Below are 17,149 nucleotides of genomic sequence, written 5' to 3'. Positions count from 1 at the left end.
ATTACGGGAAAGATGTTGAAGCCATTGAAAGGGTGCAGAGGAGATTTACAAGGATGTTGCCTGGATTGGGGGGCATGCCTTATGAGGATGGGTTGAGGGAGCTTGGTCTCTTCTCCCTGGAGAGACGAAGGATGAGAGGTGACCTGATAGAGGTTTACAAGATGTTGAGAGGTCTGGATAGGGTAGACTCTCAGAGGCTATTTCCAAGGGCTGAAATGGTTGCTACAAGAGGACACAGGTTTAAGGTGCTGGGGGGTAGGTACAGAGGAGATGTCAGGGGTAAGTTTTTCACTCAGAGGGTGGTGGGTGAGTGGAATCGGCTGACGTCGGTGGTGGTGGAGGCAAACTCGTTGGGGTCTTTTAAGAGACTTCTGGATGAGTACATGGGATTTAATGGGATTGAGGGCTATAGATAGGCCTAGAGGTGGGGATGTGATCGGCGCAACTTGTGGGCCGAAGGGCCTGTTTGTGCTGTGGCTTTCTATGTTCTATGTTCATTGCCAAAGGAATAAAAATAGGGCACTCTTGCTAAAATTATTCAAGACACTAATTAGACCACACTAATTTGATCTCCTTATTTAAGGTAAGATATACTGGAATTAGAGGCAGTCCAGAAAAGGTTCACTAAATTGATATGGGAATGGAGCGATTGTGTTTTGAGGAGAGATTGAGTCGGTTGAGCTTGTACTCATTGGAGTTTAGAAGAATGAGAGGTGACCTTATTGAGATGTAAAGGATTCTTAAAGGGGGCTTAGAATCGTAGATTCCCTGCAGTGCAGAAGGAGGCCTTTCGGCCCATCAAGTCTGCACCGAACACAGTCCCACCCAGGCCCTATTCCCGTAACCCCACATATTTACCCTGCTAATCCATTGATACTGGGGTCAGTTTAGCATGGCCAATCAACCTAACCCTCACATCTTTGGACTGTGGGAGGAAACCTACGCAGACACTGGGAGAATGTGCAAACTCCACACACACACACACACACACACACACACACACACACACACACACACACACACAGTGACCTGAGGCCAGAATTGAACCCGGGTCCCTGGCACTGTGAGGCAGAAGTGCTAACCATCATGCAGATGCAAACCAACAGAGATAAGGAGGGATTTCTTCTCTGAGAGTAGTGAATCTGTGGAATTCTTTTCTGCTGAGGACTGTGGAGGCTGGTTCATTAGGTATGTCCAAGATTGAAATGGACAGATTTTTAATCAGTAAAGGAATGAAGGGTTAAGGCAGGAAAGTGGCATTGGGGATTATCATCTCAGATCAGACATGATCTCATTGAATGGCAGAGCAGACTCGATGGGCTGACTGGCCTACTTCTGCTCCTGCGTTTTATGGCCTATGGTTTTATGGAATGAGAAAGGGGATGTGCATTTGGTGCCTTTTTTATTGCTTTTCGTTGGTGTTTCAGCACCCCCTGCTCGCATCTATTCGATTGGATAAATGCTTCAGTAATGGGGTGAAATTCAACAATAAATCATGTAATGGTGGAAATCCTGATGGACGTATCTGCCGACAACATCAAATATACAAATTTGAATGTATACCTGTTGAATTTGCTTCATCTGAACTTTTCACTAATGTTAATAAGTGGGCATGCAATGTTGGCATTCTGTATTGGGTAAAGAATCATTAGATGTAAAGCTCCATTTATTCTAAATAATGTGCCTGAGTAGCCCTAAAATCAGCAAACTATTTTTTCCTTTTCCCTAATATCCATCCTATAGGCTGTCAGTTTTAAAATCTAGATTGTCAATTTAATGCCGAATGTTATGTTGTGTACCTGTTAATATTTCAGTTAAGATGACAAAACACTTGTTTTAACTGATCTTTCAGAAAATGGAATCCCCACATCAGTTGACTTTGTGGGTGACGATCCTGCACATGTTTTGGGTTCCTTTAATAGTGGCAACACAGTCATTTATGATATGCAAACTTCTCAGCCTTTGGTGATGCTGGCATCGCAGGTCGACGCCGGTGAGTTGCAAGCAAATAAGTTATTGAACATTTTCTGTGCTGAGTCCATTTATTGCAAAGAAATAATTTTGGTGAAATTATCCATTCTTCAGCCTGGTAACCACTGAGAAGAATCATGAGTAACTTTTTCCATTCCCTCTTTCTCCTATGCCATTTGTTCTTCACCTTATCCTTAAAATGTTCTTAACACAGTGGCAATTTGTTGTAAGACTCGATCTCATATTACCTGTAGGAAGATTTATTCCTGCATATGATCAGTTTTCTCCCTAGGCGTTCACTCTGTTATATCCCCACATCAATTCTCGCTTCTTGCAATAATATCTTTTTACTGTGGTTTACGTTTTTGTTTAATGAGCAGATATTAAAATAAATTCAAGAAATGCTTATGCATTTCTTCCCCTCAGCAGGCATTTAAAAGTCTCATATTGAAGTATAACATGATGTTATGTTCTATGTACATTAAAGATCTCGCACTTCCTCTCCTGTAAAAGTTATGCTTTGTTGCAGTCCAGGAGATAAGTAGTCATTAAGCTTGCTTTCAGAGTTAGCTAAATTAGTTTGAAACTACATATTGGCTCATAATCAGTAAGGACTGGAACTGGTTGGACGAGGACAAGGAAAGAAGGGCTTAATTAGTGCTAAATTTAATAACTATTTACTTTGAAGTGATTGATTAATTAACACTAGAAATGTCAGTCAGCTGCAGTGCTCTAACTGTGAGATGTGAGAGGTCCGTGACGCTTCCAGTGTTCCGGATGGCTACATTTGCAGGAAGTGCATCCAATGGCAGCTCCTCACAGACTGCATGGTTCGGTTAGAGCAACAGTTGGATGCACTTAGGAGCATGCAGATGGCGGAAAGCATCATAGACAGGAGTTACAGAGACGTGGCCACACCCAAGGTGCAGGCAGATAGATGGGTGACTGCCAGAAAAGGCAGGCAGTCAGTGCAGGAATGCCTGGCTGCCCCCCTTTCTAACAGGTATAGCACTTTGGATACTGTTGTGGAGGGATGACCTATCAAAGGAAAACAGTGCAGTGGCATCACAGCTGGCTCTGTTGTTCAGCAGGAAGGGTCAAAGGCAGAAGAGCAAAGTCGCAGGGGACTCCATAGTCAGGGCACAGATAGGCGCTTCTGTGTTCATGAAAGAGACTCTAGGATGGTGTGTTGCCTCCCTGGAGCCAGGGTCCGGGATGTCACTGAACGGTTGCAGGGCATCCTGAAGGGGGAGGGTGATAAGGCAGAGGTCATGGCACATGTTGGTACTAATGACATAGGTAGAAAGAAGGATGAGGTCTTGCATCAAGAATTCAGGGAGTTTGCAATAGACTAAGGGTTGTAATCTCTGGATTACTCCCAGTGCCACAAGCTAGTGAGTACAGAAATAGGAGAATAGCACGTCTCGGACAGAAATAGGAGAATAGCACGTCTCGGACCGTGTTTTCCGGATTCTTAAGGGGGAGGGGAAACAGTCACAAGTCGTGGTACCAACGACATAGGTAAGAGAAGGGACGGGGATTTAAAACAGGAATTTCGGGAGCTGGGCTGGAAGCTGAGAGCAAAGACAAAACATGTGGTCATCTCTGGTACGCTACCGGTGCCACGTGATGGCGAGTTGAGGAACAGGGAGAGAGTGCACTTAAACATGTGGTTGCAGGGATGGTGCAGGAGGGAGGGTTTCAGATACGTGGATAATTGGAACACGTTCTGGGGAAGGTGGGACCTCTACAAACAGGACGGGGTGCACCTGAACCAGAGGGGCACCAATATCCTAGGAGGGAAATTTGCTACGGCTCTTCAGGGGGATTTAAACTAATTTGTCAGGGGAGTGGGAAAAGGAGTTGTAGTCCGGAAGTCAGTGTTGAGGGTGGTGAGATATTGGGGAAGGTATCAAGGTCAAGGGTGGGTACCGGTAGACAGGAAGGTGGGTTGAAGTGTGTATACTTCAATGCAAGGAGCATCCGGAACAAGGTGGATGAACTTGGGGCGTGGATTGCTACTTGGGACTACGATGTTGTGGCCATTACGGAGACGTGGGTAGAACAAGGACAGGAATGGTTGTTGGACGTTCCGGGGTATAGATGTTTCAGTAAGTGTAGGGAAGCTGGTAAAAGAGGTGGAGGAGTAGCATTGTTAATCAAGGATAGTTTAACGGCTGCGGAAAAGCACTTTGAGGGGGATATGCACACTGAGGTAATATGGGCTGCAGTTAGAAACAGGAAAGGAGCGGTCACGTTGTTAGGAGTTTACTATAGGCCCCCAAATAGTAATAGAGATGTGGAGGAAGAAATTGCTAAGCAGATTATGGATACGTGTGGGGGTCACAGGGTAGTTGTCATGGGGGACTTTAACTTTCCAAATATTGATTGGAACCTTTGTAGGTCGAATAGTTTGGATGGGGCACTTTTTGTGCAGTGTGTGCAGGAGGGTTTCCTGACACAATATGTGGATAGGCCGACAAGGGGTGAGGCCACATTGGATTTGGTACTGGGAAATGAACCGGGCCAAGTGTTAGATTTGGTTGTGGGAGAGAACTTTGGAGATAGTGACCACAATTCGGTGTCTTTTGTTATTGCAATGGAGAGGGATAGGGCCGGACGGCAGGGCAAGGCTTACAATTGGGGGAGAGGTAATTATGATGCGATTAGGCAAGAATTAGGGGGCATAACTTGTGTATGGAATCAGTAGAGATAGGCGAGGTGATGAATGAATACTTTTCTTCAGTGTTCACCAAGGAGAGGGGCCATGTTTTTCAGGAAGAGAAGGTGTTACAGGCTAATAGGCTGGAGGAAATAGATGTTCGGAGGGAGGATGTATTGGCAGTTTTGAATAAACTGAAGGTCGATAAGTCCCCTGGGCCTGATGAAATGTATCCTAGGATTCTTTGGGAGGCGAGGGATGAGATTGCAGAGCCTTTGGCTTTGATCTTTGGGTCCTCACTGTCCACGGGGATGGTGCCGGAGGACTGGAGAGTGGCAAATGTTGTTCCTCTGTTTAAGAAAGGGAATAGAAATGACCCTGGTAATTATAGACCGGTTAGTCTGACTTCGGTGGTTGGTAAATTGATGGAAAAGGTCCTTAGGGATGGGATTTACGACCATTTAGAAAGATGCGGATTAATCCGGGATAGTCAGCACGGATTTGTGAAGGGCAAATCGTGCCTCACAAATTTGATAGAATTTTTTGAGGAGGTAACTAGGTGTGTTGATGAAGGTAGGGCGGTTGATGTCATATACATGGATTTTAGTAAGGCGTTTGATAAGGTCCCCCATGGTCGGCTTATGATGAAAGTGAGGAGGTGTGGGATAGAGGGAAAGTTGGCCGATTGGATAGGTAACTGGCTATCTGATCGAAGACAGAGGGTGGTGGTGGATGGAACATTTTCGGACTGGAGGCAGGTTGCTAGCGGGGTGCCGCAGGGATCGGTGCTTGGTCCTCTGCTCTTTGTGATTTTTATTAATGACTTAGAGGAGGGGGCTGAAGGGTGGATCAGTAAATTTGCTGATGACACCAAGATTGGTGGAGTGGTGGATGAGGTGGAGGGGTGTTGTAGGCTGCAAAGAGACATAGATAGGATGCAAAGCTGGGCTGAAAAATGGCAAATGGAGTTTAACCCTGATAAATGTGAGGTGATTCATTTTGGTAGGACTAATTTAAATGTGGATTACAGGGTCAAAGGTAGGGTTCTGAAGACTGTGGAGGAACAGAGAGATCTTGGGGTCCATATCCACAGATCTCTAAAGGTTGCCACTCAAGTGGATAGAGCTGTGAAGAAGGCATATAGTGTGTTAGCTTTTATTAACAGGGGGTTGGAGTTTAAGAGCCGTGGGGTTATGCTGCAACTGTACAGGACCTTGGTGAGACCGCATTTGGAATATTGCGTGCAGTTCTGGTCACCTCACTATAAGAAGGATGTGGAAGCGCTGGAAAGAGTGCAGAGGAGATTTACCAGGATGCTGCCTGGTTTGGAGGGTAGGTCTTATGAGGAAAGGTTGAGGGAGCTGGGGCTGTTCTCTCTGGAGCGGAGGAGATTGAGGGGAGACTTAATAGAGGTTTATAAAATGATGAAGGGGATAGATCGAGTGAACGTTCAAAGACTATTTCCTCGGGTGGATGGAGCTATTACAAGGGGGCATAACTATAGGGTTCATGGTGGGAGATATAGGAAGGATATCAGAGGTAGGTTCTTCACGCAGAGAGTGGTTGGGGTGTGGAATGGACTGCCTGCAGTGATAGTGGAGTCAGACACTTTAGCAACATTTAAGCGGTTATTGGATAGGCACATGGAGCACACCAGGATGGTAGGGAGTGGGATAGCTTGATCTTGGTTTCAGATGAAGGTCGGCACAACATCGTGGGCCGAAGGGCCTGTTCTGTGCTGTACTGTTCTATGTTCTATGAATTCATGGCTTGAGTTGGTGCAGGAGGGAGGGTTTTCGATTCCTGGACCACTGGGACTATTTTTGGGGAAGGTGGGACCAGTACAAGGGGGACGGTCTACATCTGAACCAGAGTGGGACTAATATCCTTGCTGGTGGGTTTGTTAGTGCTGTTGGGAAGTGTTTAAACTAGTTTGGCAGGGGGAAGGGACCCAGACTGTTAGCAGAATAGGGACACAGTATAACATAGAAAAGCAATCAGGTCAAAAGGAATACAGCGGTAGTAAGTTTAAAGGGAGTAAGACAAGCCTGGAAGGCCTCTACTTTAATGCCAGGAGTATTAACGGTAAAATGGATGAGTTAAGGGTGAGGATTGACACACGTAATTATGATATAATAGCCATCACAGAGACGTGGTTGAGTGAGGGGCAGGAGTGGCAGCTCAATGTCCCGGGATATAGAATCTTCAGGCGAGACAAAGGAGGGGGCAGAGGAGGAGGCATTGCATTATTAGTTAAGGAGGCAGTTACTGCAGTAAGGAGAAATTATATCTCGGAGGGGGCATCAATTGAAGCTTTGTGGGTAGAGCTTGGGAATAAAAAAGGGACAGCTACATTGCTAGGTGTATATTATAGATCCTAGATAGTCAGTGGGAAATTGAAGAGCAATATGTGCACAATTCACAAAGGGGTGTAAAAATAATAAGGGAATAATTGTATGAGGTGATTTCAACTTTTCCAACTTTAATTGGGATAGCCATCATGTTAAGGACTTAGATGGAGTAGAGTTCTTAAAATGTATACAGGAAAATGTCTTGGGCTATTATGTAGAGGATCCAACAAGGGAAGGAGCTGTGCTAAATGTATTTCTGGGGAATGAAGCCGGACAGGTGGTTGATGTGTTGGTGGGGGAGCATTTTGGTGATAGCGACCACAACATGGTTCAATTCAAATTTGTTATGGACAAAGAAATTGACAAGTTGCAGAAAAAGGTTTTGGATTGGGGGAAGAGTAGATTTTAACAAAATTAGGCAGGATCTGGCCAAGGTAAACTGGAATGAGTTACTTGTGGGGAAATCTACAGAAGAGCAGTGGGGGGTGCTCAAAGATGAAATGGGGAGGATACCGGCCCAACATGTCCCCTCTCGGGTAATAGGAAGGTGTAACAAACCCAGAGAACCATGGATGACCAGAGACATACATAATGAGAAGGAAAAGAGAGGCTTTTAGCATGTATAAGGGGAGTAAGTCTGCGGAGGCATTAGTGGAGTACAGAAAGTGCAGGATGGAGCTTAAGAAATCAATTAGGAGAGCAAAGAGGGAATATGAGAAAGCTCTGGCTGGTAAAAGGAGGGAAACTCCTAAGATATTCTATCAGCATATCAATGGGAAGAGGATAACCAGGGAAAGAGTAGGGCCCATTAGGGACCACAGGGGAAATCTGTGGGTGGAGGCAGGGGACATTGGTAGGGTGTTAAACTAATATTTCACATCTGTTTTCACCCATGAGAATGAGGAGGTAGTTATGGAACTCGGGGAGAGCGACTGTGAGGCTCTAGAGATGATTATCATCGGGAGTGACAAAGTATTGGAGGTATTGGCAGGCTTAAAAGTGGACAAATTTCCAGGTCCAGATGAATTGTGCCCCAGGCTGCTGTGGGAGGCAAGGGAGGAAATTCCAGGGGCTCAGACCCAAATTTTTAATTCCTCCCTGGCCACCAGGGAGGTGCCAGAAGACTGGAGAACAGCTAATGTGGTCCCACTAATTAAGAAAGGTTGTAGAGACAAGCCAGGGAACTACAGGCCAGTGAGACTCTCCCCTATGGTTGGGAAAGTACTGGAGAAGATTCTAAACGAGAGAATCTATCTCCATTTGGAGAGGCAAGGTTTGATCAGGGATAGTCAGCATGGTTTTGTCAGAGGGAGGTCATCCCTAACAAATTTGATTGAATTTTCTGAGCATGTAACCAAGTGTGTGAATGAGGGTAGTGTGGTTGATGTAGTTTACAGGGATTTCAGCAAAGCCTTTGACAAAGTCCCACATGGAAGACTTATTAAAAAGACTAATGCACATGGGATACAGGATGATCTGCTGAGGTGGATTCATAATTGGCTTAGCGATAGGAGACAGAGGGGAGTGACAAACGGCTGCTTTAGTGACTGGAGGCCAGTGGCGCACCACAGGGATCCGTGCTGGGCCCCCTATTGTTCGTCATTTATATAAATGACATAGATGACTATGTGGGGGGTAGGATCAGTAAGTTTGCCAATGACACAAAGAATAAGCGGATGGTTAACAGTGAGGTTGAGTGTCATGGGTTATAGGAGGATATTGATGAGATGATCAAATGGGCGGATAGGTGGCAGATGGCATTTAACCCTGAAAAATGTGAGGTGATGCACTTTGGAAGGAGTACTTTGACAAGGAAGTATACTATGAAAGGTCTGACACTGGGAAGTTCCGAAGAACAAGGGGACCTTGGCGTGTTTGTCCATAGATCTCTGAAGGCAGAAAGGCAGGTAAATAGGGTTGTGAAAAAGGCATATGGCACACTCGCCTTTATCAATCGGGATATTGATCATAAAAGCAGAGAGGTCATGATGGAGTTGTACAGAACATTGGTGAGGCCACAGCTGGAGTAAAATCATAGAAATCATAGAAACCCTACAGTGCAGAAGGAGGCCATTCGGCCCATCGAGTCTGCACCGACCACAATCCCACCCAGGCCCTACCCCAACATATTTTACCCGCTAATCCCTCTAACCTACGCATCCCAGGACTCTAAGGGGCAATTTTTTTAACCTGGCCAATCAACCTAACCCGCACATCTTTGGACTGTGGGAGGAAACCGGAGCACCCAGAGGAAACCCACGCAGACACGAGGAGAATGTGCAAACTCCACACAGACAGTGACCCGAGCCGGGAATCGAACCCGGGACACTGGAGCTGTGAAGCAACAGTGCTAACCACTGTGCTACCGTGCCGCCCCAGCTACTGTGTGTAGCTCTGGTCGCCACATTATAGGAAGGACGTGAACGCACTGGAGGGGGTGCAGAATAGATTCACCAGGATGTTGACTGGGATGGAACATTTAAGTTATGAAGAGAGTTTGATAGGCTTGGGTTGTTTTTGGAGCAGAGAACACTGAGGGGCGATCTGATTGAGGTGTTCAAGATTATGAGGAGCATGGACAGGGTGGATAGGGAGCAGCTGTTCTCCTTAGTTGAAGGGTCAGTTACGAGGGGACACAAGTTAAAAGTGAGGGGTGGGAGGTTTCGGGGGATTTGAGGAAAAACCATTTTACTCAGAGGATGGTGATGGTCTGGGATACACTGCTTGGGAGGGTGGTGGAGGTGGGATGCCTCACATCCTTTAAAAAGTATCTGGATGAGTATTTGGCATGCCATAACATTCAAGGCTATGGGCCAAATGCTGGCAAGTGGGATTAGGCGGGCAGGTCAGGGCCTTTCAGACGTCGGTGCAGACTCGATGGGCCAAGGGGCCTCTTCTGCACTGTAGTATTCTGTGATGACTTGATAGCCATCGCAGAGACATGGCTGCGATTTGACTAAGAGGGTGGCACGGTGGCACAATGGTTAGCACTGCTGCCTCACAGCGTCAGGGACCCGGCTTGGTTCACTATCTGTGTGGAGTTTGCACATTCTCCGCGTGTCTGCGTGGGTTTCCTACGGGTGCTCCGGTTTCCTCCCACAGTCCAAAGATGTGCGGGTTAGGTGGATTGGCCATGTTAAATTGCCCCTTAGTGTCACGGGGACTAGCTAGGGTAAATGCACGAGGTTATGGGGATAGGACCTGAATAGAACTGTGGTCGGTGCAGACTCGATGGGCTGAATGGCCTCCTTCTGTACTGTAGGATTCTATGATTCAAGGATACTTGACATTTTGGAAAGGCAGGATACTAGGAAAAGGTGGTTGCGTAGCTCTGTTAGTTAAGGATGATGGTACAATTATGAGAGATTAATTTAGTTCTAATTCAAGATTTGGAATCAGTTTGGGTGGCTATAAGAAATAACAACAGTAAGAAGTCATTTGTGGATATAGCTTATGGGCCTCTAGAATCATGCACTTTCACAGACTTCATTAGAAACACAAACGTGTTTATTGATAAGAGAAACTGTATGGGCCAGAAGTCACGTGACTACTGGTAGGTCCCTATATGCCTACTGCCGAACCAAGGATTCCATCCCTGGGATGGTAGGGAAATTATTGGAGAGGATTCTTCGAGACAGGATTTATTCCTACTTGGAAATAAGTGAACATATTAGTGAGAGTCGACATGGTTTTGTGAAGGGGAGGTCATGTCTCACAAACTTGATCGAGTTTTTCGAGGAAGTGACGAAGATGATTGATGAGGGTAGGACAGTGGATGTTGTCTACATGGACTTCAGTAAGGCCTTTGACAAGGTCCCTCATGGCAGACTGGTGCAGACGGTGAAGTCGCATGGGATCAGAGGTGTGCTGGCAAGGTGGATACAAAACTGGCTCGGTCAAAGAAGACAGAGGGTAGCAGTGGAAGGGTGCGTTTCTGAATGGAGGGCTGTGACAAGTGGTGTTCCTCAGGGATCAGTGCTGGGACCTTTGCTGTTTGAAAATGTAACTGGTTTGATTAGTAAGTTTGCAGGCGACACAAAGGTTGGTGGATTTGCGGATAGCGATGAGGAGCATCAGAAGATATAGCAGGATATAGATCAGTTGGATACTTGGGCGGAGAGATGGCAAATGGAGTTTAATCTGGACAAATGTGAGGTAATGCATTTTGGAAGGTCTAATACAGATAGGAAATATACAGTAAATGGCAGAACCGTTAAGAATATTGATAGGCAGAGAGATCTGGGTGTACAGGTACACAGGTCACTGAAAGTGGCAATGCAGGTGGAGAAGTTGGTCAAGAAGGCATACGGCATTACCTTCATTAGCCGGGGCATTGAGTTTAAAAATTGGCAAGCCATGTTGCAGCTTTATGGAACCTTAGTTAGGCTGCACTTGGAATATAGTGTTCAATTCTGGTTGCCACACTACCAGAAGATGTGGAGGCTTTGGAGAGGGTACAGAAAAGATTTACCAGGATGTATGGAGGGCATTAGCTATGAGAAGAGGTTAGAGAAACTTGGTTTCTCACTGGAACGACAGAGGTTGAGGGGCAACCTGATAGAAGTCTACAAGATTATGAGAGGCATGGACTGAGTAGATAGTCAGAAGCTTTTTCCCAGGGTGGAAGAGCCAATTACTAGGGGGCACAGGTTTAAGGTGCGAGGGGCAAGGTTTAAAAGAGATGTATGGGGCAGATTTTTTACACAGAGTGGTGGGTGCCTGGAACTCGTTGCTGGGGGAGGTAGTGGAAGCGGATACAGTAGTGACTTTATGGGACGTCTTGACAAACACATGAATAGGATGGGAATAGAGGGATATGGCCCCCGGAAGGGTAGAGGGTTTTAGTTCAGTCGGGCAGCATGGTCGGTGCAGGCTTAGAGGGCCGAAGGGCCTGTTCCTGTGCTGTAATTTTCTTTGCTCTTTGCACTCTGCATCCTAATTGGTCCCCAAGCCAGATGACCCTTAATCTGCTGTGTTGCCCTTAAAGGGACAGTTACCATATTTCACCACATTTGCTTTAACATGAATTACACTGAGGATGGAGTGAACAGGAAGAAATGGTGGGGACTTGTAAGAAAGGTACGACAATTATCATGGATGATAATCTGCACACAGCTTGGACAAATCGGATTGGCAAAGGTAGCCTGGAAAATGAGTTCATCGAATGTATTTGAGCTAATTTCTTAGAACAACATCATAGAAATCATAGAAACCCTACAGTGCAGAAGGAGGCCATTCGGCCCATCGAGTCTGCACCGACCACAATCCCACCCAGGCTCTACCCCCACATATTTACCCGCTAATCCCTCCAACCTACGCATCCAGGACTAAGGGGCAATTTTTAACCTGGCCAATCAACCTAACCTGCACATCTTTCGACTGTGGGAGGAAACCGGAGCACCCGGAGGAAACCCACGCAGACACGAGGAGAATGTGCAAACTCCACACAGACAGTGACCCGAGCCGGGAATCGAACCCGGGACCCTGGAGCTGTGAAGCAGCAGTGCTAACCACTGTGCTACCGTGCCGCCCCATGTTTCAGAGCAAACCAGGAAGAGTAGGCTTTTCTAGGCCTGGCAATGAGACATTTAATTAATGACCTTATTGCAAAGGGGCCCCTAAGTCAGTAATTGAATTTTGTAATCAGTTTGAGGAAAGAAGTGTGGGTCTAAGGCTAGTGTCTTAAATAAAGGCAATTACAAGAGTTTGAGGATAGAGTTGGCTCAAGTGAACTGGGAAAATTGGTTGAATAAGAAAGACTAGGCAAAGGACCATCTCTGTCTAACTAAGGAGGCTAAAGATAGTGACCGGAATTCTCCGCCAAAAAAATTCAAAGTGGTGAATTTGCGGGAAAACTGGAGTAGTTCACGTTGTTTCTTTCAGTGGAAGTTCACACGACTGTCTCCCACATTTCGTGCACTGCAGAGGCCACCAGCATGAATCTCATTAGATTCCTTCCCAGGAGGCTGAAACCAGCAGGCCTCTGCACATGCGCAGTGGCTCTGAACTGTCAGCCTCCAGTTTGCTGGCCAGCTTGATCGTTGCCCAGCCCCAACCGCGCCCTGATCTCCATCCCCACCCCCGTGACGATCCACCCCCCCGCCCGCAGTGCAGACCCCCCTGAGAGGCAGACCCCCCCAGCCCATCCTGATCGCCTCTTAGGCACGATGGGGCCGGAGCCTGCTCCCACTAGGTCCTACCCCAGATGCCCGGAGGGCAGTGCTAAGATGCCTCCTGGGCATGAGCACTTTGCCTCTTGGGCAGTGCCAGGGATATTGCCAGGGTGCCCCTGCCCAGACGGCACCAACCCCTCCCCCACTGCCTGATCCCCTGACGGGCCCCGATTGCCCCCCCCCCCCCCCCCCCCCCCCTCCTTCACTCCAGCGGGGTCGTCCCAATAGTTCCCCGAAAGTGGGGACCTACCGTAAACCACGTGAGACTGAAACACTCTGGTGGGAACGCGGATCCTGTGTATGCCCGGCCGCGAGATTCTCCCACCCCGCTCTGCTAGAAAATTATCAGCAAAGAATGACTAAAGAAGTCATGAGTGAGAAATTAGAGCATGAGAGAAAACTAGCTAAAATATGAAAAAACAAATAGAGTGTGTATTTAAAATGGAAAGTGTAACTAAAGTGGATATTGGCCCCTTAGGTGAAACTAGAGAATTAATCATGGGAAATGAGGAGATGTGGAAGTGTTGAACAGGTATTTTGCATCCGTCTTCACTGTAAAACGCACAAAAAATGTACCAAGGATGCTTGTAAATCAAGAGGTGAAAGGGAGGAAGGAACTTCAAACAATCACAACTACTAGTTAAAGGGTACTGGGAAATATCCTCAGAGCTAAAAGCTGCCACGTTCCCTGGACCTGCTGATTTCATCCTAAGGTCTTAATAAAAATGTTTCTGCAGAGATAGTTGATGTATCAGCTGTGTTATCTTCCAAAATTCCTTGGAAAAGTCTTAGCAGGTTGGAAAATCATTAATGTAGCAACTTTTCCAAGAAAGGAGGGAGTCAGAAAGCAGGAAACTATCGGGCAGTTAGCCTAACGTTTGTCATTGGAAAAATGCTAGAATCCATTATTAAGGAGGTAATACCAGGATATTTAGAAACTCATAATACAATCAAGCAGAGTCAACATGGTTTTATGACAGGGAAATCATGTTTTTGACTGGTTTATTATAATTTTTTGAAGAAGTAACAAGCAAGGTGGATAATGGAGCACATGTTGATGTTGATTTCCAAAATATATTCGACAGGGTGCCCACATCAAAAGTTATTTCACACGATAAGTGCTCATGGTGTAGGAGATAACATATTAGCATGGGTAGGAGGTTGGTTAGCTAACAGGAGGCAGAGATAAAAAGATAATTTTCAAGTTGGCACAGTGTTACTAGTGGGCTGCCAGAAGATCAGTGCTAGGGCCTCAACTATTTATCAATGACATGGATGAAGGGACCAGCGTAAGGCAGCTAAATTTGCTGATGACACAAAGATAGGTAGAAAAGTAACTTTGCAAGCAGACATGGGCTGATTATCGCACTGCCTATAGTGGCATGAATGCCAGTTGCTTCAGTAGCAGCTCATGAATACTCATTAAATCAGCTATTCGCTGGAATCCCCTTCCAATCTTTCATCACGCCACTGGGAAATTACATCAGTGTCAAACCCTTTTGAAAATGAGCGGCATGCACAAGTTGGACCTGAGTTCACTCGTGACTTTGAGGTAAGTGTGACATACATAGCTTGCCTGCTCTCACGCTGCACCATTCCTGTTGAGATGACCCTCACACAGCTAGGGGTGTAGGGTTGGTCTTCTGCTCTTTGTCGATGTTATCCACAAGGACACCCCTGTGCTGTGGTATTCAAGCAGAACTCCACTTTTACAAATGAGCACCTTATACAGGAGTGGGTGCGAGGGGAGGGTGGGGATGACGAACACAATGGGGAAGGAAGGCCATGCAGGGGCTCTGAGGGGGGGAATGGTGAACGAAGGGGGCAACAAGGAAGTAAGACTGTGCAAGGACTGGGGAGGTGCGGAGGACCTGGAGAAGGGGCCACAGTGGAAGGCAGAGGGACAAAGAGGCGGATGAGGAACAATGGAGAGCAGAGTAGGGAGGTTGGAGCCCGATAAGGGTACGTGAAACGAGGGTCAAAGAGACACCACAATTTTGACTGGAATAGGAGGGAAGGAGGGGCTTGTTAATGTGGCACATGAGTGATGGGTTGCATAGAGACTCAGAAGGTGGGATTGGGTCAGGACAAAGTCCCACATGGCAGGTTGGTTAAGAAGGTTAAGGCTCATGGGATACAAGGAGAAGTGGCTCGATGGGTGGAGAACTGGCTTGGCCATAGGAGACAGAGGGTAGTGGTCGAAGGGTCTTTTTCCGGCTGGAGGTCTGTGACCAGTGGTGTTCCGCAGGGCTCTGTACTAGGACCTCTGCTATTTGTGATATATATAAATGATTTGGAAGAAGGTGTAACTGGTGTAATCAGCAAGTTTGCGGATGACACGAAGATGGCTGGAATTGCGGATAGCGAAGAGCATTGTCGGGCAATACAGCAGGATATAGATAGGCTGGAAAATTGGGCGGAGAGGTGGCAGATGGAATTTAATCCGGATAAATGCGAAGTGATGCATTTTGGAAGAAATAATGTAGGGAGGAGTTATACAATAAATGGCAAAGTCATCAGGAGTATAGAAACACAGAGGGACCTAGGTGTGCAAGTCCACAAATCCTTGAAGGTGGCAACACAGGTGGAGAAGGTGGTGAAGAAGGCATATGGTATGCTTGCCTTTATAGGACGGGGTATAGAGTATAAAAGCTGGAGTCTGATGATGCAGCTGTATAGAACGCTGGTTAGGCCACATTTGGAGTACTGCGTCCAGTTCTGGTCGCCGCACTACCAGAAGGACGTGGAGGCATTGGAGAGAGTGCAGAGAAGGTTTACCAGGATGTTGCCTGGTATGGAGGGTCTTAGCTATGAGGAGAGATTGGGTAGACTGGGGTTGTTCTCCTTGGAAAGACGGAGAATGAGGGGAGATCTAATAGAGGTATACAAGATTATGAAGGGTATAGATAGGGTGAACAGTGGGAAGCTTTTTCCCAGGTCGAGGTGACGATCACGAGGGGTCACGGGCTCAAACTGAGAGGGGCGAAGTATAACTCAGACATCAGAGGGACATTTTTTACACAGAGGGTGGTGGGGGCCTGGAATGGGCTGCCAAGTAGGGTGGTGGAGGCAGGCACGCTGACATCGTTTAAGACTTGCCTGGATAGTCACATGAGCAGCCTGGGAATGGAGGGATACAAACGATTGGTCTAGTTGGACCAAGGAGCGGCACAGGCTTGGAGGGCCGAAGGGCCTGTTTCCTGTGCTGTACTGTTCTTTGTTCTTTGTTCTTTAGGACACTGTAGTCTTTAGTCTTCTTGCCAATGGGGAACTCTGTGAAAGCCCAAGTCCATGGTCTGGGGCATACGGTCATCCCACCTTCTGAGTTTCTGTGCAAATCTCCCCCTGCGCGTGCACCTCCCCACGTCCTATTTCATGTATCCTTATTGGGCTCCAGCTTCCCAACTCTCAGTCTAACCTCCTGTGTCAATGTGGAAAGGAGTCACAGATTACAGGCAATCCAGGGCTATGTGGAGCTCATCGTCAAAGGTCAGAAATAGGAGACAGTCCAGGGTGCAGAGGGCATATAGCAGGAGGAATTATTGGGAGCACAATGCACTCCAGCTGCAGGGAGGGCCTTAGGCTCCAAAGGAAAAAAGCACAGTTTGGTGTGCAGCTCTGTCTCTCAATCCCTGGGCTTGACTGCCTCTGCACTGATGATGGTAACTGGAGGCATCTGCAATAGATTGGAAGCACAAAATATAAAAGGGGGTGGGGTTGGTATGTGAAGCTTTCCTGGAAGATGTTCACCTTAGTAGGTGACCATCCACCCAGTCTCTAGATTGGGCACATCATAGGTGATGGATTCTGGCAAGGGGAGGGTCAGAATGTCCATGACAGCAAGTATCATTTCAGGAGGCTGAAGAACAACAGAAGGAAGTTGTACGTTCGTGTCATGAGGTTTGAGGTGTATAGATGACATGCGGACAGTGAGAAAGGGAGCATTGGATTCCGCTTGGAAATAAAAGTGAAGATCCACCAATTAGCTGCAT

The 17,149-nt window shown here is 46.8% G+C and overlaps 1 protein-coding gene across 3 annotated transcripts in view; it reads left to right on the top strand.

Moving 5' to 3' along the window:
- The window catches only part of strn3 (striatin, calmodulin binding protein 3), a 342,931-nt gene that overhangs the window by 300,139 nt on the left and 25,643 nt on the right, over positions 1-17,149 (top strand). For all 3 annotated transcript variants that reach the window (XM_078233702.1, XM_078233700.1, XM_078233699.1), the window contains one exon: positions 1,853-1,993. In XM_078233702.1, coding sequence (XP_078089828.1) covers positions 1,853-1,993 — 141 coding nt within the window. The remainder of the gene's footprint in view (positions 1-1,852; positions 1,994-17,149) is intronic.

The sequence above is a fragment of the Mustelus asterias genome, chromosome 18 (genome assembly GCF_964213995.1).
Source record: "Mustelus asterias chromosome 18, sMusAst1.hap1.1, whole genome shotgun sequence".
Lineage (NCBI taxonomy): Eukaryota > Metazoa > Chordata > Chondrichthyes > Carcharhiniformes > Triakidae > Mustelus > Mustelus asterias.
This window is presented reverse-complemented; position numbering and strand designations above follow the sequence as displayed.